The 22,171-nt window shown below is 39.7% G+C and overlaps 1 protein-coding gene across 1 annotated transcript; it reads left to right on the top strand.

The window, feature by feature from the left end:
- The first annotated feature begins 743 nt into the window (after nt 1–743).
- LOC147881703 (transcription factor KUA1-like) lies at nt 744–3,452 on the top strand. The gene is made up of 3 exons (XM_087401874.1): nt 744–1,230; nt 1,641–1,849; nt 1,949–3,452. Exons 1-3 carry the CDS (start codon nt 894–896, stop codon nt 2,645–2,647), a joined length of 1,245 nt encoding a protein of 414 aa, XP_087258000.1. The 5' UTR covers nt 744–893; the 3' UTR covers nt 2,648–3,452.
- The last annotated feature ends 18,719 nt before the right edge of the window (nt 3,453–22,171 follow it).

Raw genomic sequence — 22,171 nt, forward strand, 5'->3', positions numbered from 1 at the left:
CATATGCAAAACCATGGTGCTATGGCTGATTGTGCCCTACTAGCCTATGCGGGAAAGTGCTCTTGCAGTGGAAAACAAGCTATTATAGAGCGAGATGCCTTGACGGATCTGAGAAAGCCACCAAAGAAGAGTTTCCAGACATCTAAGCCAAGTTGAGACACATCATGTGCTTTCTACGCTACAACGATGCTAGCGACCTCAGGGAGGGTCATGTTCACACTATGCTAACGCTGCGAATACCTTGGTTGACTCGGCATCGTTAGCCACAACACAAGGAACTCCTCTTATAGAGCAAAAGATGGGGAGGGTCATGTTCACACTATGCTAACGCTGCAAATACCTTGGTTGACTGGACATCGTTAGCCACAACACAAGGAACTCCTCTTACAGAGCAAAAGATGGGATCGCCAGAGCACTACGAGATGGAATCCCCCCGATCCCATCTTTTGTGCTCTATGAGAGGAGTTCCTTGTGTAGTGGCTAACAATGCCGAGTCAACCAAGGTATTCCAAGAGGAGAGCACCACCACATGGAATCCCTCCACCTCTATGAAGAGGAGAGGGTGAGGAATATTAAGGGGATAGTCGAGGAAAGGGCCAAGATTTTTGGCGATAAGATTCGGAGACAAAAGAAGCGGTTGGGGATGAAAGCAAATTAAAAAAAAACAAAAGGGTGTGAATCATTTTTAAAAAATGGGAAGGCAAAGTTAATTGGCGAGATATTTTTTGAGTGTATTGTAATGTGATTATTATGATGAAAAGCAATTGTTATATTTAATACTTCTTCTTCTTCTTCTTCATCTTCATCTTCTTGGTGCTGTTGCTGAAGTTCCGTCGTAGCCATAGCTCACCTTCGTCTACTCCCAAGCTCTCCTTCCTTCCCTTCTCTCGTCTATGGATCCATTCGACTCCTCCCTTTCCTTCTCCCTCGACAAAGATATCCATAACTTGCTCCGCCGTTGCTCCCATTGTGGCCTCAATGGCCATAACTCCCGTACCTGCCCCGACCGCGGTGTCCGCCTCTTCGGCGTCCGCCTCACCGATGGTGCCTGCATCCGTAAGAGCTTCAGCATGGGCAACCTCTCTCAGTACAATTCGCAGACGCTCTCGTCCACTCCCGAGCACTCCGAGTCGGGTGGCGCTGGCGCCGCTGTGGGCGCTTCGGATGGGTATGTCTCCGACGGGCAGGTGCAGACTTCCTTGAGCAGCAGCGTGCGAGAACGAAAGAAAGGTATCGAATCAGCCTCTGAATCACAGCATGTCTCCACTTAAAGCAGCGTAATGTAGCGTCGGAAGCAACTGTTCCAGCACTTTCGGAAACAAAACGTAGGCGCAATGATTGCTGTTCATGCTCAGGCTCACTGTGCATCTACAACGACAACTATAATGGCGTTGCAAGATTGTTTTACGATGTTTGTCAGATTGTTTGCGATGGTTCATGCATTCACGTGGACGGAAACAAAACGTATTCCAATTTTCTGGGTGCGATTCCGGTGCTTCTGACGGAGCAGTTTGCGTCGTAGTTGTGTCGTCTTCTTTGCATTCGCTTGTTTTGCAGCGAATTGCTCGCCGGATTGGCAAGATCTTGTTTGTTTCCGCAACCGAATTCGTCGTTGACTCACCGCTGGCGGTGGTGTGCAGGCGTTCCGTGGACGGAGGAAGAGCACCGGATGTTCTTAATCGGGCTGCAGAAGTTAGGTAAAGGCGATTGGCGAGGCATCTCCAGGAACTTCGTCACTACCAGAACCCCCACGCAGGTAGCCAGCCATGCACAGAAGTACTTCTTGCGTCAAAGCAACCTGAACAAACGCAAGCGGAGATCCAGTCTGTTCGACATTCCGGCACACGCAGTGCGTGCTCTCGTCTCAACTTCTTGCCTCGTCTCCACCCCTGGTGAAGTGAACTCGTTTTTCTTTTGCTTGACAGGGCTTCGTCTTCGTCTTTTTCAGGTCCCCTGCAGCATGGAAGTCGACTCGCAGAAGCCTACCGAGCTCCGCCTACCCATTCCCGAGCTCAGTCTAGGCCGTAGCTCGCCCCCTGCTCCTCCCACCATCTTGGAGACCTCCGCGTGCCGCAAGTTTGACATTCCCGTAGGACAATTTCCCCTCCCCCCGATGAGCCCCATCTCTTTGCCAGCGGATTTGTGCTTGGGACGCACGCAGAAACTCAGGGACCATCTTACCGATTCTTTCTGGCACAGGATTGGAGACAGCGATAACAGCATTGCTGCCCTTCAGAGGCGCCCTGTAGCGCTTCCCCTCAGCTCTACTGTCTCGGAAACGGGCGGATCTACGTCCCCCACCGCCTCTTCCTTACCGGTTGGTCTTCCATTGTGGCCTGATTTAGGATCCCAATCGCATCCTCTGTCGAGCAAACTGTTTCATTTACCCTTGGCTTCTCCAATTGCAAGTGACAACAGAATTATCCGGCCCACAGCCACCGTGCCGTCAACTTTGGCGAGAATAGACGAGGCAGTGGAGCTCTCTAACCTGAGCCTCAGCATCGGGCCCCCTTCCGCCGAGCCTTCTCCTCTCTCTCTCAAGCTGGATCAACCATCGAGGCCTTCGGCATTTCACTCCAGTCCATCCATGACCAGTAGCAGCATCGGTTCGAATGGCAGCTTGAACAGTGCCATCAGCGTTGTCTAGGAGCTCAAATTGTGTTTGTTGAGCAGCAATCCTTGTACAGAACATCCATTCGGTCTGGGAGGTGATCGAGCAGGTCGCGGAGAATAATCAACAGCTGCAGGGAGAAGGGTTGGAATTTCATACGATTTGTCATGTCTCCCTAGTTTCGTAGCAGGCTTCGGACAAATCTGTGCAATGGGTAGTAGGGAATTGGGTTTTCTCTCTCCAAGCCCTATCCCCTTCGGAGGCTCTGTCTAATCCTTATCCGGCGGGCCGATTGAACCTACTCATATGTTTCTGAATGATGAAGCCAACCTCCGCGAAATTCACCAACCATGATGTTAATTTTGCTTTCCATTGTAAAATATGTCTCAGGTCGGAGAAGCTCCTGGAATGTACCTGGATTGCGTGCGTAGGTTAAGTGTAGATTATAGAAGCGTAATTGACCTGTATGAAGCACCATATTCAACGACCACAAGCACGAACGTTTGCGTGTAGCTTGTAATGACATTGACCCGGAAACTTAGACATCCAGTTCTCATGTGGAATATGCTTTGCACCGAGGGATGGCCTGATTACGTTTTCACCCAGAATATGACCGGCAGAGTTCCTGAAAGGGAAACATCTTCTTTCAATCTTTCCGCCTCTATCTCGATTGCAAGCAACAAGAGCAGTGCTGATTCTGCTGAATAGTTTTTCTGATACTTTGGGGGGGTGCATGATGATGGCTGCATCAAAAGAAGCACGACCTTGACGTCGCTGCACTTTAGTAGACATATGATACGCGGTTCTGTGGACACAAGTTGAGAAAGCTGTATTGGTAGCTGCTGGCAGCAATTCCTTCTAAATCTTTGAATCTCTTTTGTCCCCTTTGGCCTGGCATAAGGGATGGCACGCGCAAAAAGCTCTTTTGATAGATTGTCGCGTACATATAGATATGCTTTGGAAGCATTCCTTTCAAGGCAAATCGTAGAAACAGATCACTGTGCACAACCCGTCATCAAAGGGCTCAACATTAAATAGCAGAAAATGTCTTGTCTACAAGCGCACTTTGCTAGAAGCACTAGATTCCTTTGCTTATGAAGATTTTTTGTATTGAAAAATGCTGCAATTGACGGCAATGCATGCACCTATGAACGAGAACATTACCGATGAGAAATCGAAATGTCAGCGCTTACACAAACTACAGCAAACGGGTCGTGGAATTCTAAGAAAGAACATAAGGTGGAATCCATGTAATGAAGTATAAAATGATTCTCCTATGCGAGAATGTCACCCACACCAAGCCATCCAACATGTCCTTTGTCTTGATAGAGTAACGAAGATTAGGCATATGGAGGTAGCTAGTTTTCCTAAGAAGCTTATCTATTTCTCAAACTTTACGCCCCAAAAGCTATCGTCCTTATAGACTAAACGAAAGGGGCACATGTAGTTTAAATACGATGGTAGAGTCCCAATACGCTTTCAAAAGGACTTTTATAAAAAATCTCATATCCATATCCACTAAGCTATGAAGAAATAGCACTTATAGTTGAATGCAAGTTGGATAAATTCCTATCTTGCAAAAATTGGGAGGGAGAGTCTCTCGAAATAGGGACATTGTAGAAAGTTCTTGCAGAAGAGTTTGTAAGGTAATGGAGAGCACAGCAATGGAGTTACGACTTAAGTGAAAAGTTACAAGAATCGTTTAAACAAAATTTAAAAAAACAAGTGGACTCCCACTACACGTGATTACCTCTTTTTCGATGCTTTTTTGATAGAAAATGCATTGAAAAAAATTGTTTAACTCTGGAAAGTGATGCAGTTAGCATCCATGAAATAGCAACGAGATTAGAATCGTAAATGACGTCGATATTTCCTTGGATAAATGATATGTCGAGAGAAATAGCAACATTATTATCAACGGTATTTTCGACGCTTACCAAACTTTTTCCAAGCCTGTTTTGATGCTGATTTCAACGCTAATATCAACTCTGATAAATTATTTTTGATGGTAATATCAACGGTAATATTGACTTTGGTAAAAAATCTCGAAGCTGCTTCGATGACAATATCGATGCTTTTCTTTATGCGCGAATTTTTTTAAGGGCAAATAAGGGCTTTGCCAAGCCCTAATCTGTGCTTTTGTATAAAAATTTATATTACACTGTAGTGGCCTTCATATTGCTTACATTGTTTAAATCTCATTTCAATAGAACATTTTTCTATACATCCTATATACAAGGTTCTAGTTCGAGTCGTTGCCACTACTCCCATCATCTTCATCTTCGCCCTTGTCGTCATATCCCCTCTTCTTGCTTCTCCACCTTCTCGTTCCTCTTGGCAGCGAGCTTGATCTAAATATTCATCTCCATCCTCCTATTCAACCAGCACACATGTTAGAGGTTAGTATATCTTTTAGTTGTTCAATTCTAGAATTTGAAAATAAATGAGTGTAGTTAGGGCTTACTTTAAGCAAGGGGACAAATTCTCCTCTCTTTACAAACAAGTCCACAAAATATAAGGTATGTACCTTGAAAAGTATGCAAGATTTTAAGATTTGTACATATTTTGGAGGAGGGGGGGGGGATAGAACAAAAATAACACTAAAATATGAAAACCCATCTCCTTTCAAATTAATGTAACTTTCTCATGCGTTACCCAAATTTCAAGGTGTAAAGACATATTTGAAGCTCTTTTAGTGTAGAACACAAGCATGTTAATTCTACTCATGGCATATTGTTAAATTCATCTCATACTCAAGATTTTGATAGGTTTCCTTACTAAAGGGAGTTGGCGCCCTAGGGACACTAACTATACCATATCCAAAGTGTCTACATCGACCCTCTCTCTCTCTCTCTCTCTCTCTCCCCCTAGCTCCATCATGGGTGGTACCTTAGGAGATCTCTATGGAGGTAGGCAGGCTCAACACACACTGTCTCTCCTTCTCAAACTCATACAGGAGTCTTTTTCCACCAATGGGATTGAACCATGCAATAATTTGCATACTACTACCTGAGGTAATAGTATCAAAGGGTCGCTCTTTACCCCCTCCACTCGATCCTCTACTTGCCATCCTTCACGGAATTAAACCAAACATAACCATGCAAATTTAGAATGCAAGGGGAAGGGATAATGTAAGGGGAAGCAAATATGCATTCTAATTTAAACAAAAGAGAAGGGGAAGGGGAAATTGATGCATTCAATTTAAGCATGCATTGTATTTGAAACAAGGGGAAGGGGAGGGGAAAATGGGAGGGGAGTAAAAATGAAACAAGGGGAAGGGGAAGGGAAAATGGAAGGGGGAGGGAAAAGCAAACATGCCTTCAATTAAAACTCACATTCTAATTTAAACAAGGGGAGGAAGAAGGAAAAAGGAAAAGGAAGGGGAAGGGAAAGGGAAAATGGAATGAGAAGGGCAAAGCAAACATGCTTTCTAATTCAATTAAGGGGAAGGGGAAGGGAAAACAGATGCATTCAATTTAAACATGTATTCTATTTGAAAATAGGGGAGGGGGAGCGGAAGGGAGAGGGAGAGGGAGAGGGGGAGGGGAATATGAGAGAAGAAGGGAAAAGGGGAAGGGAAAGAGAAGGAAAAAGGAAAAAGGGAAGGAGAAGGGGAAAGGAAGAGCGAATGGGAAGGGCAAACCCAACATGCATTCTAATTTAAACAAGGGGAAGGGAAAGGGAAAACGGTTGCATTCAATTTAAACATGAATTCTATTTGAAACAAGGGAAAGGGGAGAGGGAAATAGAATGGGAGGGGGAAATTGAAGGGGAAGGGAAAAGGGAAAAGGAAAGAGAAGGAAAAAAGGGAAAGGGTATGAAAAGGAGAAGAAAAAGGGAAAGAGAACAAGCTCAACATATTAGAGGGTCTACAAATGCATGTCTAATTTTCCTTCTCATTGCAAAAATAATTTCCATTAGTTATTGATATATATAAATACGGGTGGATATCATCAAAAGAGATCAAAAAATCATCCATTCTGAAAATGGGACTTCTCAAATTTCTCCACAATTTTAAAGACAAAAGGTGTTCACTTTTTGCTGCATGGAGACACTCATTTTCTTCTGCTTTCCCTTCCCTTGTTTGATCTCTCCTACAACTCGTGGCTCATTGCTATCATCCCAAAGTCGAGGCATGTCTGGCATGAGTTGTACAAGAAACTCCGTAATGTAAAACATTGACTCTTGTAGTAGCCAGTCTAGTATGCCATGCTTCCCTTTGGTCTAGCGTTTAATCTTGCATACCCTTTCAACACCTTCATAAACCGTTCTAAGAAAAACATCCATCGGCTATGCACAGTGCCTGCATATGCCACTTCATCTGCTACGTGCACGAGCAGATGCAATTGGATATCCATGATACTTGTTGCAGATGCCTTTTCAATCAAACATACTAGCTAAATGCACCATTGATTGGTTAGAAGACGTTCTTGAAGCTACTAGTCAAAGAGGGGATATTGTGACAAGTAGGGAGGAGGAATTTACATGGGGTTGTGATCTAAAGATATATAATCATGTTGCTTTTATTTACATTTGGCTGTAAACTGTGTGTACAAACTAAGAAGAATCCATTACCTTTGCAATACCATTCATTCAATGCAATGTGGAAATAATATGGTAATCACTATCCAATAGAGAAATTTGATGTAAGACAACACATTTGATCGAGGAGTCAAGGCCATTTTTTTGCAAGAGAGTCGAGCTAGTGTAAGGGATACGAATCTCATCCCAAGCAAAATGGATTATGTTGGAACATACGAAATATTTTGCAAGTGAGTTTTAGAAAATTTGTAGTATTTATATTTGATGTAAAATGGTTCAAAGTCATCTGCAGAGGTTCTCAAGCTACAGTCAAGAAGGATCCACGTGGGTTTTTTGCCACTGACTCAGTAAAAAATTGGGATGACCTTAGCAACACATTTGTGCTACCCATGCAGTACGAGCAAGTAAGCATTTCCTTATATGAATATCATTTTCCCTGCAAAATTCATTAAATTTTGGATGAACATATCATGGATTTTTGTTTTAGGTGGTCTTTCAACCCGATCGAGTGGAACCAATGGTGATTTGTGATTCAAGTGGCACCTAGAAACCAACATGTATTTGAAGATGTGAAAGTAGAGAATGAAATGAAAGATTAAGAAATAGATGGGTTGGAAGCTAGCACTTGCAATACCCCTTCTATGAGAGTTTTTGAAAGTGAAGATTGTTAGAGTTACTCAGAGGGTTTCTCAGACACTAATTTTGGAGACCTCGGTCTACATGTTGAAGATGTGCAAGACCTAGCCATGGATGATCGAGAGGATGAGCTGCATCAAATTCATAATGAAGATTCTAATGACACTTCAATTGATCAAAGGACGGAGGACAACATTGATACAATATAGTTTGGATGTGAAACATTTGAATTTGACTTAATTTTTGCGAGGTTTAGGTAGGGTGAAACCCCACACTACCCAAATTTAGGCATGTTTGAATATTGATGCATTTTCCAATGCTGTATATTTTTCCTAAAATAGTTTCAATGCTAATATCGATTCTTTTTCCACCCTACATACTATTATCAATGCTAATATTGATGGAAATTCCAATGTTATGTTTTTTTGGCACAAATATTGAAGGAAAACTTTTACACTAAGAATAGCATCAAAAAAGGGGCTAATGGTAGTAGTGTCCTAGACTTTTACAATGATCAACCCTAATATCTACACTCCTATCCCATCACTAATCCTCTAATTTTTCTTCTTTGTGGATTCAAACTAAGGGAATGTGCTCTATTTTACATAGTACTTCTTCTTTATGGATTCATTTCTAGAGGTCTTAAATTAATAAGATAAATATTTTCTCTAATTATGCTTCATAAAAGGTTTTTGCTAGCTTTGAAACTAGTAATATGTACACATAACTTTAAAGACAATTGAAGAGGATTGAATGTGTGCATAATATAATAACCAAAGTGAAAAATAAGTGGAGCAAAATAGTTTTTTTTTTTCATATATGTTGCACTCATTCATGAATTTATTGGATACCCTATCTAAAGGAAGAATGTAAAAATAGGAAGATGGGTGAGAGACTACACAAGCCACAACTAGTGAAGAGCCCAATTTCCCTTGAAAGTATTAGGGTATTTATTAAACTAGCAACAAGGAACTAGTAAATGAGGGATTAGATAGGTCCCCCCAATTGAAAAGAATTCAAAAATATATAAATTAGTGGAAAACCTAGTAGGGGAGGGGTGGGAAATCAAGAGGGGAAAGGGGGAGAGGTGGGGAGTAAAGAGCAGAATTGACATCCCTCTATTATAATGGAGAATCCATTGCCCCCTTTATTTATAATAGAAAGAAAACCCTTTTAACATTCGTTTCACAATATCTTCATGTAGCCTGGTGCAAAGACCTCGTGAGTGGGTAAAGGACATCTTGAGTTCAAGCCCCACCTTTACATGAAATTGAGTTCAAGTTCCTCCTTTACATGGAATTTTGAAGCTATCTCTTTGACCATAGCTTAATCTTCCTATCTCCACGTTTTTACCAAATAAATCAATGGAGTTCCTCCATTAAAAACTAGAGGCCCTTCAATTACATTCCTCCTTAGGTTGAGTGACATGTATGGGATAGTTTGTTCAGACTTAGGGCCTTTAAAACATTTAGATGGGAAAAATAGATGACTGAAATCATTCGAGGAATTAGGGAGAGCTATCAAGGCTGTGTGTAATTACAAGGTAGTTGTTTCAATAATACCTAAATAGTATTGCTAGGACTAACAAAGCTTGAATTTGATGCCATCGTTTGAAGATTATGGTAATGTGTCCAACATTTTCAATCTCTAGTTTCTCCCTCATGGTAGGCTAGCAGGTCCATTATTTGGATATGCTATGTTGTGTAGGATCCTTAGCACCAATTAGTTAGTGATCCTTAGAGTAGATCGTATCATTGCTACTTAATGTGCCTACTTTCACTAAGTGTCTTTCCAGATTTTGAGGTTTAAATCACCTAAAGGAAATATATTGTTCTAGAATAATGAATCTATTTGCTAGTAGGATAGGGCCACATGTAAGGAGAGGAAAGGTTAATAAAAAGAGGGATGCAAGAGGCATATCATAGCCACTTAGCTCTAACTACCTCGACTCTCGAGCCGTTCACCTCAACTCGGCAATGTGACTCAACTGCAAGCTAGCACAGGGTTGTTCTTATCTATATGGCGCCTGGTCCATTCCATTGCCATGGTCTTCACTTCAAGCTCTAGCTCTAAATTGCTTGGCACTGCCAACTCTAGTTTCCTGCATTTTTTCTTTTAGTTCAGTCTCGTTTTCACTTCAAAGATTCAAGGGTTCAAAGGTTTAGCTCGTCCCTAAGCCCAAGGCCCCATCTCAACCTAGGGGTTAGTCCTAGTAGGTGGCGTGCCTGTGCCTAATCCATGTAGGCCACCGTGGGATTTTCCAAGACCTTTGCATCAACTCCATCCAACAAGGTCTCGTACTCAACCATTATAGCCTTCTCATTGCCCTCCCCCTATACAAAGATGACTTAAAAGGACAAGATCATTTTAGACCCATAGGAGCATATCTATTACCTACAATAGGAAATACGAGAGCTCAAGCTCCAACTTGTAGATCTTGGAAGGAAGGTACAGGACGTGGAGAGAAATGAAAAATAGGGATTATGGAAGAATCATTATATAGATACATAATATCTCCAGCAGGACCACAGTTTGTCTCCATGATTAAGGAGATGATCACTAATCAAGTAAGTTCTATCAAAGAAGAGATGATTATTGATGCTAGTTACAAAGTAAATAAAGTCAATCCCTATATGGAAGTCTTCATGATGGTTTAAAAGATGGTTGTCTTCATGATGATGAGGAGAAAGACATACTACATGACATAATCATAATTTTTTTAAAGGAAGTATCACAAGTTGAATGGGACAAAAATGATATATGCAATATCAATCAAAATTACACACGAGCACAAGTCTATTTCAAAGGGAGGGCAGCACGAGTTAAGATATACACAAGCTAAAGGGTATTAAGATCTAGATATCTAAGGAGCTCACTCCAATCTAGCTCAAACAAAGAATAGTGAACTCACCAAGGTATAGAAAGCACGCAAAGTAAGAAAATGATCAATTTATTGAGATGGGCAAGGCCTAATTAGGGACTTCAAATCCAAAACCAAAGGCAAAGAGCCTTAAACTGATGTTATAAAAGTATCTTATGATAGTATTAGAATGTAGTTATGCCCTATAACAACTCAAGAGGAGTAAAGCTTTGTGCACTCACTCAACTCTCTAGTTATCCAGACGTAGTAAGTCACTTTTTGATATATTTAGTTTGTCTCATAGACCCATGAGGTCTTTTGATCTTTCTCTCTCTCTCTCTCATTATCACTCAGCCCACTCACTTGCTCAATTCCAAAAACTCTCACTCAACCCGCTCATCTCCAACTATCTCATAGTCTACTCAATCTTTCAGCTCCAAAATCTCTCTCACAGTCCGCTCATCGTTCAACTCACTCCATCACAACCAATTTAGCTCGCTCCCAACCACCTCCAAAGTTGTCCACCACAGTTTTGTTCAGCCTCTCACTCCTAGATGCCTCCAAAATCATCCGCCACCGTTCCAAAGTTCGCCCATTTGTTCATAAAAAGTAATAGTTGTTTATCAAAGTTCTAAGGTCCCAAGGTTTAGGCCACAATTCAACTGGATATTACCTCTTTTCAACTCACTTTACCTTTGTTCATAGGTTTAGTTCAGTCCACTCCCCCTTAACCCTGAGTTGGGTTGAACCCCAAGCCCAAAATGGGGGTTAGTTCTAGCAAGGGGGTGCCCAATCTACACAAGCCACCATGGAATTTCCCAAGTTTAACACCTTTTCCTTGACTCCAACCTGCAAGGTCTCTAATTTGACCATTTCAACCCTTCCATCACCTTTCCCCTATGCCAAAGATTCAAAATCAAAGGATAATTTCAAACCTCATAGGAGCAGATATATTACCTGCAGTGGGAAATATGGGAACTCAACTCCAACTTGCATCTCTTAGAAGGAAGATACAGGACATGGAGAACATTGGAAAACAAAAAATTGTGGCAGAAGTACCATGCAAATGGATTGTATCTCCACCAGTACCACAATTGGTCTTAACGGTTAATGGGATGATCACTAATCAAGTAAGTTCTATCAAAGAAGAGATGATATTGTTGCTAGCAACAAAGTAAATAAAGCTTATATTTATATGGATTCCAAAGTCAAAGACCACAAATCTACAATGAAAAATAAAATGATCTTATGCAATGGGGGTTGAACAATGGTTGCCTCATGATGATGAGGAGAAAGACATATATTATATAATCATGTGCCTTAAGTAGGAAGTTTCAAAAGTTGAATTGGATGTAAATGATATATACATCATTCAAAATGGCACATAAGTACATGTCTACTTCAGATGGAGGGGAGCAAGAGTTAAGATCGTCAAATAAACACATAAACTGAAGGATAAAGAGATTTGGGTATTTGAGGAGCTCACCACGATTCAGCTCAAACAAAGAATAGTGAACTCAGCAAAGTCAAGGAAGCATAAGCAAGAAAATGGGTAGTTTATCGAGATGGGAAAGAATTAATTAGAGACTCTAAATCCAAGCCTAGACTCTCAGTCTTAAACTGATGTTAAAAAGGCCACCTTATAGTAGTATCAAAATGTAGTTATGCCCTATAATAACTCAGGAGGTGCTAGCTTTGTATAGTCCCTCGACTGTCTAGTTATCTAGATGTCGTAAATCACTTTTGGTTTGTTTTAATTTGTCTCATAGACCCTTGAGGCCTTTTGCATATGTTAATCTCTCTTCTCTCTCTCTCTTTCTCTAGTGTTAAGGGGAAGAGTATTTTGAGATAAGAGATAGAAGGGGATTTTAGGATTTTGAAGAATTTTTAGGGCTGAAAATGCAATTGATGAACTAGAATACAAGTAAAGGCAAGGGTGCGAGAGGAGTGGGAGGGAGTAGGGAGCATTCCTACCATACTTGCTGATGCAACACCTATCTAGTTGATGGACTACACCACACTTACTCTCTCTCTTACAAACCTTTTCTTGCTTTGGTTTCGTGCATTATTATAGACTTTGTGCTCTCTACATGGGCTTAGGGATGGGCTTGTATCCCAACATCGAGCCCAATGTAGGCACTTTGTGGTGGTCCTTTGGGTTGCCTCAAAGAAACTCTAAGAAGGACTATGATTTGCTGCCCATTTGTTGCTTGCATGGCAACCTCACCCCTTCCCCCTGTAGGTTCATGTGCAATTTTTTGCCCATGTGGAAACCATTTATTGCCTCCATGGTAGCCTCACCCCTTCCCCATATAGATTCATGTACCCACAAGTATTTTGAGGTGTTAACCCTTTAGCTCTTCTCACTTGGGGGCTCGTATGTGGGGTATTGACCAATATCTCCAATAGGATTGAAATCCTCCAAGAAAGGCATGGAGCTAGTCAGCTCTAGTTTGCAGGTGGACTTAGTCCAACCAACTTAGAGTAGGCCTAATAGCTCTAGTTTGCAAGTGGGCTTAGTCCAACCAACCTAGAGTAGGCCTAGCTACTCTAGTTTGCTAGTGGACTTAGTCCAACCAACCTAGAGTAGGCCATATTACTGTAGTTTGCAAGTGGACTTAGTCCAACTAGTCCAACCAACCTAGAGCAGACCCGATATCTCCAATAGGACTGAAATCCTCCAAGAAAGGCCTAGTTGCAAGTGGACTTAGTGCAACCAACCTAGAGTAGTAGGCTTAGAGGAGTCCAACCAACCTAGAATAGGCCTAGTTTGCAAGTGGACTTAGTACAACCAACCTAGAGTAGGCCTAACGACTCCAATCTAGATTGTGTCTTGCTTACTACGGTGGTGGACTTGGAAGCACTTAGAAGCAAGCTCCTAAAAACAAGGCCTAGCCCAAAAAGGAACTACATGCAACACTCAGTCACTCACATGATTGGCTACTAACTTTTAGTACACAGACTACCTTCACTTGTACTCTACATGTGACTAAATGTAGATCACTCCCATGACCCTAAATTAGGTGGTACAAGCCCAAAATGAGTTACCTATTTTATATCTGCCACATGCATATCTTTCTAGCCCATGCATGTGCCTAAAATTAGGGCATGCATGAAACTTACTATACTTATGACACTAAACCCAAAGTAGAATATGCTTCCAAATCAAGGCAAAGGCTTGCATACAACTGCAAGCAACAATTCATCCATTGTATGCAACAATCATTAGCACGCACATGTGCATCCATGCTATTTCTAGCACATGCACAACTTTTACTTGAAGCCTCTTCCTAGAAGCTCTCTGCTCATCCAAAATTGATTGGAATAGTAGCTTACTACTTTGTTGAACTATAACAACTTCTCTGACCTGCACATTTGAATCCTTCTGGTTTTGTTACATCCTTCCAAAACCACATGAACAATCCAAGTATGAAGATTATTTAGATTTGTGGCTTCTTCTTCCTATCCTAGCTTTCAAGATAGCTTCTATTGCAATTTCTATCCAACCAAGCCTTGAGAGAAGCACCCTTAAGAAACCTTCTATACCACATGCATTCAAGGGGTGTCTATTAGAACTAAAATTTCCCTCCCAATATAACCAGCCCTCTTTACTTATGGACTAACACATTCTTTTGTAAAGTTCAAACTTACAACCTCTCCTATTAAAATTTTCATGAATTTGAATAGGAAAACCACTCCTTTTGAATGCACATGATGTAGCATTAATATTATGATAACTTACATGGTTAAAGAGGGAATGTGTCAACCACCCAAAATATAACCATGCATTTGAATCAGATGGGACCAAAGACAATGAACCTTTGAAGTAGCTGTTGCTCAAACCATTGTCAAAATAAAGGTAAAATAAAATCACATCAATAGACATAGCTCTCATTGTAACCTCCATCAACTAAGTAGACTTACCCCACCCTTCTTGATAGGCATTAAAGAAGTGCAATTTTTTCCAATATAAAGCAACTTATCTTTCACTTTGGAAAATTCAGTGGAATCATTTTTTATTTTTCTCTCTAATGAAGAACAATGCCTAGTGTGGTCTTTTCTCTTTGTCTTATTCCTACCACCACATGCATAAGATACTGACATCACAAGTGCATCTTTGCATATCCTAGACATCGTGGTGATGTCATAGTTGGTTGTAGATTGAAAAGAATCATCCATAGAGTACATTGTTGTGGAAGGCTTCATTTTTATACATTGTGGAAGTCTTAGAATGAGTCATAATCCAGAAACTATCAGGAGAGCTAGAGAACTTCACGTATAGGTATGCACCAAGAGTTTTCCCTCCCATGCTCAACTAGCATAGATGAAATAGGCCTTAAAGCTCACTTGATTTTAATAGGCATATTGATGTTGAATTTCAAACCCACCTATGCGACAAGTGTCTTGCCCAATTTTGTTTTTCCATTTTTTGGAGCAATTGTGGGTTCCATCCCATAAGTAATTGTGGGTTCCCTCCCATAAGTACATCTCAACTAGAGTGCTGAATGGGTGTGATTTTTGGCGAGCATATGTGAAAAATAGCAAGCGAACTCTCTCTCTCTCTCTCTCTCTCTCTCTCTCTCTCTCTCTCTCTCGCACCAAATCCATAGCATCATTATGATGAGGGCACTCATTTTTCAAAACCTTTTGTCTACACTTCTCTCTCTCTCTCTCTCTCTCTCTCTCTCTTTCTCTAGATCATGGTTTTGCAATTATGTTTAGATAATTTAGTATTTCTCTCTCTAGATCATGATTTTGCAAGTATGTCTAGATAGGTTCTAGAGCTTTTTTTGGCTATTTGTATCTATTAGATCCATCAAATATATCTTGAAGCTTAAGGTATTATGAGCAAAACTTGTGCTGGTAGTCCACCAACACAAAGACCACATATTGGTTGCTCTTAAGTATGTTTTTGACCCTCTCTTTTTTGCATCATTGATGGAAGCAAAGATCATCCTTAAAATTGATGTTGGTTTCATCCTCCACATGACATGTTGGAGGCCATGATTGGTTTTAAAACCGATCTCAAACTTTCATCATCTGGCATGAGAGATTAAGATCAGTTTTAAAACTGATCTCAAACTTTCATCCTTCATGCAACCTTGAACTTTTATCCTCCACCACACATAAGACTTCATGATTGATGTTAAACTTTACCATGGTTGAGAGACAAAGATTGGTTTTAAAACTGATCTTGGCTTGAACCTTCACATGATATGATGGAGACCATGATCGGTTTTAAAAACAAACTCAAATTCTCTTCCCCCATTCGGCTTCCAACATGAAGATCAGTTTTAAAATCAATCTTGATCAATGATCCTCCAACTCACCTAATATTCCAAGATCGGTTTTAACAAAAATTTAATCTTTTCCATGAAGAGAGACCATCATCATTTTAAAACCAATCTTGGCTTCATCCTTCATATGACAGTGGGGTTCGAGATCGGTTTAAAAATCGATTTGGACATGAGAGATCAAGATCCAGATCAGTTTTAAAAATTCAACCTCCATTGTGCATGCGTGACCACGATCTATTTTAAATGTGATCTTCTACTTTAATCCTTAACAAGCATTCTGTACCAAATTAGTTTCAAAACTGTTCTTGATAGCTCATCAATCATAGGACAAGAGAGACCAAGATTAGTCTTGAAAATTATCTTAAACTTTCATCCTTAGTCGGGCATGAGGGATGAAGATCGAGATGAAGATTGGTTTTAAAACCAATCTTGAACTCTTGTCATCCATCGTGCATAAGAGATCAAGATTGGTTTTAAAACCGATCTGAAACTCTCATCCTAAATTAGGAATGGGAGACAAAGATCAATTTTGAAACCACCAATAAACTTCCATCCTTCATGAGGCATGAGAGATTAAGATCGGTTTTTAAACCGATCTTGAACTTTTATCATCCACCATGCATGACAGTTCAAATCAGTTTTAAAATCGATCTTGAACTTTCATCCTCCATCGGGCATGAGAGACAAAGATCGGCTTTCAAACCAATCTTGTACTTTTGGCTCCCAATTAGCATGTCAACGAAGAGAGAGAGAGAGAGAGAGAGAGAGATGAATTATATAAGATGATGATGTTGGAAACATGAACATTTTGTATGCACTCACTTAGAGAGAGAGAGAGAGAGATGAATTATATAAGATGATGATGTTGGACACAATGTCATGAACATTCTGTAGGCAATATGCTCAACATTGGTGATATGGTGGAGCTTAGTATTAGTGGCACTATTGTTGCACACGGTACAATATTCAACAATGATGTAGGTGGCTTGTGTTAGGGTGTGTAAATTGGGTCTTCATGTGTATCTGTGTCAGTCGTGATGTTTGTTTTGATGCCAACATTGCACTTCCTTTTCCAACAATGGATACATGCAAACTTAGAGATGCAGTGGGAAGCACTATTAGGATATGGAATGTTGTGAATGGAAAGAAGTCTACAAAAGAAAAAGCTAATTGGTTGATAAAAAACAAGAAGGCTCTTGCTATCATAGCTTTGGGATTAAGTGGCTCATACTTTCACCACATTGATGAAGGGAAGTGCTTCAAATATATCTTGTTCCTTTGCCTACAGTTGGAAAAGGGAATGTGTTATTCCATGAAGAATACTATGTCTTGCATTTGATCTCACAAAAAAAGATGGTTCTACTGACTGCATCGACTGGAGCAGCCGTGATATAGTTAAGCAGTATTTCCACAACAGTACACTACCAATTCAAGGTTCCTATTCACAGTAATCAATACCCATTGTCCATCCACAAGATTGATGAGCGGCACAATGCTATCAAGGAAGCTGATGCAATTATCATTGATGAGATGCCCATGTTAACAAGGATGACTTTTGATCTGGTGGATCGACAAATAGTAAACGACGCCAACGGCACATTGCTTGACCCATTTAAGCAAAAGTTATTGATACTATTTGGCGACCTAGCCCAACTACCCCTAGTGGAAGCATCATGCAGAATTATGTGCTCCATTCCATCTAACATCGTCATCGCACTGGGCACATGTAAAGATGTATCATCCTCCAATCCATTAGACAAAGAAAGCCTATGGAGCTAGAGATCACTAAACGCCTTAGCCAATGCATCATTAATGAAGAAGAGGCTCTTCGATTCATTGATAGAAAAACCACCACTATATGCATAGATAGAGTAGATGTGCGTGCATACAATGACGTGTTGATAGAAAAATTTCATCCACCAGAGTCGGTTGTTCATATCCGTCCACACAAATGCTACTAACAAACCATCACTACATGAATGGATGAATGATAGTACTTGCTATGAGGTTAGCAAAATTAGCATCGGAGTAAGGGTGATGATCATAGAAAGCATTGATCTCACCATCACTGCTGCGAATGGAGCAACATGCAAGATTCATGAAATTAGTATGTCTACAACGGGCATGATAATCGGAATTACTGTCATCATCGATACAACTAAAGCAACAATTACAATACCCCGTTATAAACATCAACGAAAGGCTGTGAATGGCACATGATACGACAAATCAACATTTCCTTTAACACTCGCATATGCAATCACGGGTAACAAATCGCAAGGTGCAATGATCTCAAACAAAGTGTTGCTCATTTTTCGTGAAGCGTTTGCACCAGGCCTTGGATACGTGATGCTATCCCATGTAACTAAGAGATCAAAGTTGTGAATCCTTGGATTTCCACATCCAAACTACTTTACTCCAATGCCACTAGATACTATGATAGGAATCTTGGTGATACAATAGACATTCATATTTGCATTGCAAAAAATATACACATCTCTCCACTTCTAGGATTCCCTCTAATAAGCCGAACTTAATCTTTTAATGATTGTTTCTTTTATCTTTTTGTCTGCAACATTCAGTTGTTGTCGGTGGATCAAAATTTGTAAACAAAAAAGGCACATGGATACAAACAAGGTACGAATTAGCACCCCCCTCCTAAAAAAAAATTTGCAGAAGCACTTTGCTCATTTTTGCACTTACGATTAAACTCTATTATAGTGTTTGAGATGTAAAAAAAGAACACGAAAACTAGCACGCTTGTGTGGCAGCCAAGAAGACTCAGTATCTAACCAACAAGCCAAATGTGTTTGGCCAATGTTATAGGCCACCGACCATCTATGTACATCAATGGATTCAACAAATTACAAGGAGCTTCATGAGTATATGGACACTTGCCATGACCAACAGGTAGCCAGATAGGAATCAAAAGGCATCAGATATGCAAATGATATGTTGCATTTAACATTCCTACATAAATTGCATAGATTCATTCCACCATTTCTTAATATCAGTCATAAAAATACACACTATAAAACCCAATTGAACACATCTTGTGATCATGATAGGCCTTTTGGAAGAGGTTTCTTTTTGAACTCGAGATTGAATTTGATGAGTTGAAAGAACCACTTGATAACATCAAAGCTTAGAAACTGCTAGATGAAAAAACAAATGGCATATCCGTATATACGTATGAGTTACTGTGATTTGGATACAATGTGTCTTTAGATTTAGTGAAGGAAAAAACAAGACATCAAGGCAATGCAGTATTAGAACAATGCATGAAACAATACAAGCATACACACAATGCCACGATCCCCCTTGTCACAAGCGAGAAGGTCACTTACTTTTTCAATAAGCCACTTTATGACCAAGGATTTGGTGCAGATACAGATCCATTCATATCTTCAGAAGCAAACCATGGCAAGTAAATGAAAAGCGTTGCTTCTTTCATGTAGTACATAGTTATTTGATGCCTCACTCATGCTTGCATCTACTATTTTCTTGGTAGAAAAAACACACCAGTAGAACAACAGGGACAACAAAGAAGAGCCAGCAACGAAGTGCCAATGCAAACAAATGAACCGAAGCACATAGTTTATAGCAAATGTGCATTCGATTGGTAGACAATCTATAGGATACACGACAAACCTCTCGAGAAGGATTGCCCAACATAGGAAGAACCCATTGATAAAGATGGCGATCAAATTTGCTACTCATTAACCATTCGATGAGAATTTTGAAGTGAAAATTTTGGACACTTCAAAAAATGTAGACTAAGCTCACACATTAGAGAAAACACCACCATAGGACCATTAGGATACAATACTCTCGACGGCCCCCCACAAGGTCTCGAAAGTATTATTTTTTGAAAAGAAGAAAACTACTATAAATAAATGGATGTATCTTGTTTTGGACCTTCGCCTCAATTTTTGCATTGTTTTCGATCTATAATTTAAAGTCCGTTTATGTCTTCATGTGATAGTACTGAATTCAATTTTCTACATGTTCTATACATTTGTTATTGAAGAGATAAAGTCCGTTTATCTCTTCATGTGACTAGTAACGAATTAAAATTTTTGGCATGTTCGCTACGTCTGCTCTTATTCCACCCAACCCAAGTATACTATAATTCAAAGCTCGTTTATCTCTTCACGTGACAACTAACAAGTTCAATTCCCTACGTGTTCTATATATTTATTGCAAGTGCTTTCATGTGATTTTGTATGGAGTATTGTACTCAAAACATGCATATCTAGCGACATACATTAAAGAAACAATCCAATCAATGTGCTTTACAAGAACACTCGATATTCATAACACAAATGGTTAGTTTCATGATGCATTGAGTGGCGTACACAAACATGGTTCACTTCATTGTGTCTTATTCGAGCATCCTAGCCAAGCATATTAGTTCTTACTTGGACAAAAACCAACACGATTTTTTTTTTATAATAAGCACACTAGGTGTGTCATAGGTGTCCACAATTAGAGTATAGAAGAACAAGGTAGGGTCTGCACAAGCTAACACTCGATATTCATAACACAAATGGTTAGTTTCATGATGCATTGAGTGGCGTACACATACATGGTTCACTTCATTGTGTCTTATTCGAGCATCCTGGCCAAGCATATTAGTTCTTACTTGGACAAAAACCAACACGATTTTTTTTTATAATAAGCAAACTAGGTGTGTCATAGGTGTCCACAATTAGAGTATAGAAGAACAAGGTAGGGCCCCCCACAAGGTCTCGAAAGTATTATTTTTTGAAAAGAAGAAAACTACTATAAATAAATGGATGTATCTTGTTTTGGACCTTCGCCTCAATTTTTGCATTGTTTTCGATCTATAATTTAAAGTCCGTTTATGTCTTCATGTGATAGTACTGAATTCAATTTTCTACATGTTCTATACATTTGTTATTGAAGAGATAAAGTCCGTTTATCTCTTCATGTGACTAGTAACGAATTAAAATTTTTGGCATGTTCGCTACGTCTGCTCTTATTCCACCCAACCCAAGTATACTATAATTCAAAGCTCGTTTATCTCTTCACGTGACAACTAACAAGTTCAATTCCCTACGTGTTCTATATATTTATTGCAAGTGCTTTCATGTGATTTTGTATGGAGTATTGTACTCAAAACATGCATATCTAGCGACATACATTAAAGAAACAATCCAATCAATGTGCTTTACAAGAACACTCGATATTCATAACACAAATGGTTAGTTTCATGATGCATTGAGTGGCGTACACATACATGGTTCACTTCATTGTGTCTTATTCGAGCATCCTGGCCAAGCATATTAGTTCTTACTTGGACAAAAACCAACACGATTTTTTTTTTATAATAAGCACACTAGGTGTGTCATAGGTGTCCACAATTAGAGTATAGAAGAACAAGGTAGGGTCTGCACAAGCATGCCTATATTTTTTAAATTAAATCTATAAATCTTTGTACACAATAGAGTTCATACAAAATAAATAGTTTGCATTGTATAAAATATAATGGAAACTACAAATAATTTATTTTGCACAAAATAAATAGTTCATATCATACAAAATATATTTTGTATATATTTATTTCCTTTGATATATATTCCATGCAAAATATATTTAATATGAAATACACAAAATTTTGTGTATCCCTCGAATTCCATGACATGGCAAGATGCCATGTTAGAAAAGTTTACCTTCCTTCGTATTAAACAAGCAGTTTTTTCAATGGTTTGGAAACTTGAATTTCAGTAATGCAACTTAGAGTGTAAATTACCGGTAGCTAACAACATTGATAGAGCTAATCTCATATATCCTTGGGGTATGTAAGTGTGCTAGCCTATGGCAAAGCCAAAGGATTGGAGTGATTTAATCTCCTTGGCATAGATTGCATCACACCTCATCAAACGCACCAAGCTTTAGATCAACCATCGTCCTTACAGAAAATCCGACTTTCTCTACTAAAAGAAATGCATAGCAGAAACATTTGTGAAAATGGCCTCCAACAACATTACTATAGTTGTTGGTGCATTGTGAACCATAGTCTCTGCTCAGGAATCCTGATCTACACAAAACACGTTCATAAGAGGTAGGGCTCTCGCCAAGCCACATAATATAGCACATGCAATAGATCAACACTTTTGAAATAGAGCCAACTCTGTCCAATTACATGCTTGTTATTACAACTTTATTGCAAATTTTTCAAGTCACCCTCGTTAAACCAAC

The sequence above is a fragment of the Dipteris shenzhenensis genome, chromosome 30 (assembly GCF_047967505.1).
Source record: "Dipteris shenzhenensis isolate YYH24624 ecotype China chromosome 30, Dip_SZ_1.0, whole genome shotgun sequence".
NCBI lineage: Eukaryota > Viridiplantae > Streptophyta > Polypodiopsida > Gleicheniales > Dipteridaceae > Dipteris > Dipteris shenzhenensis.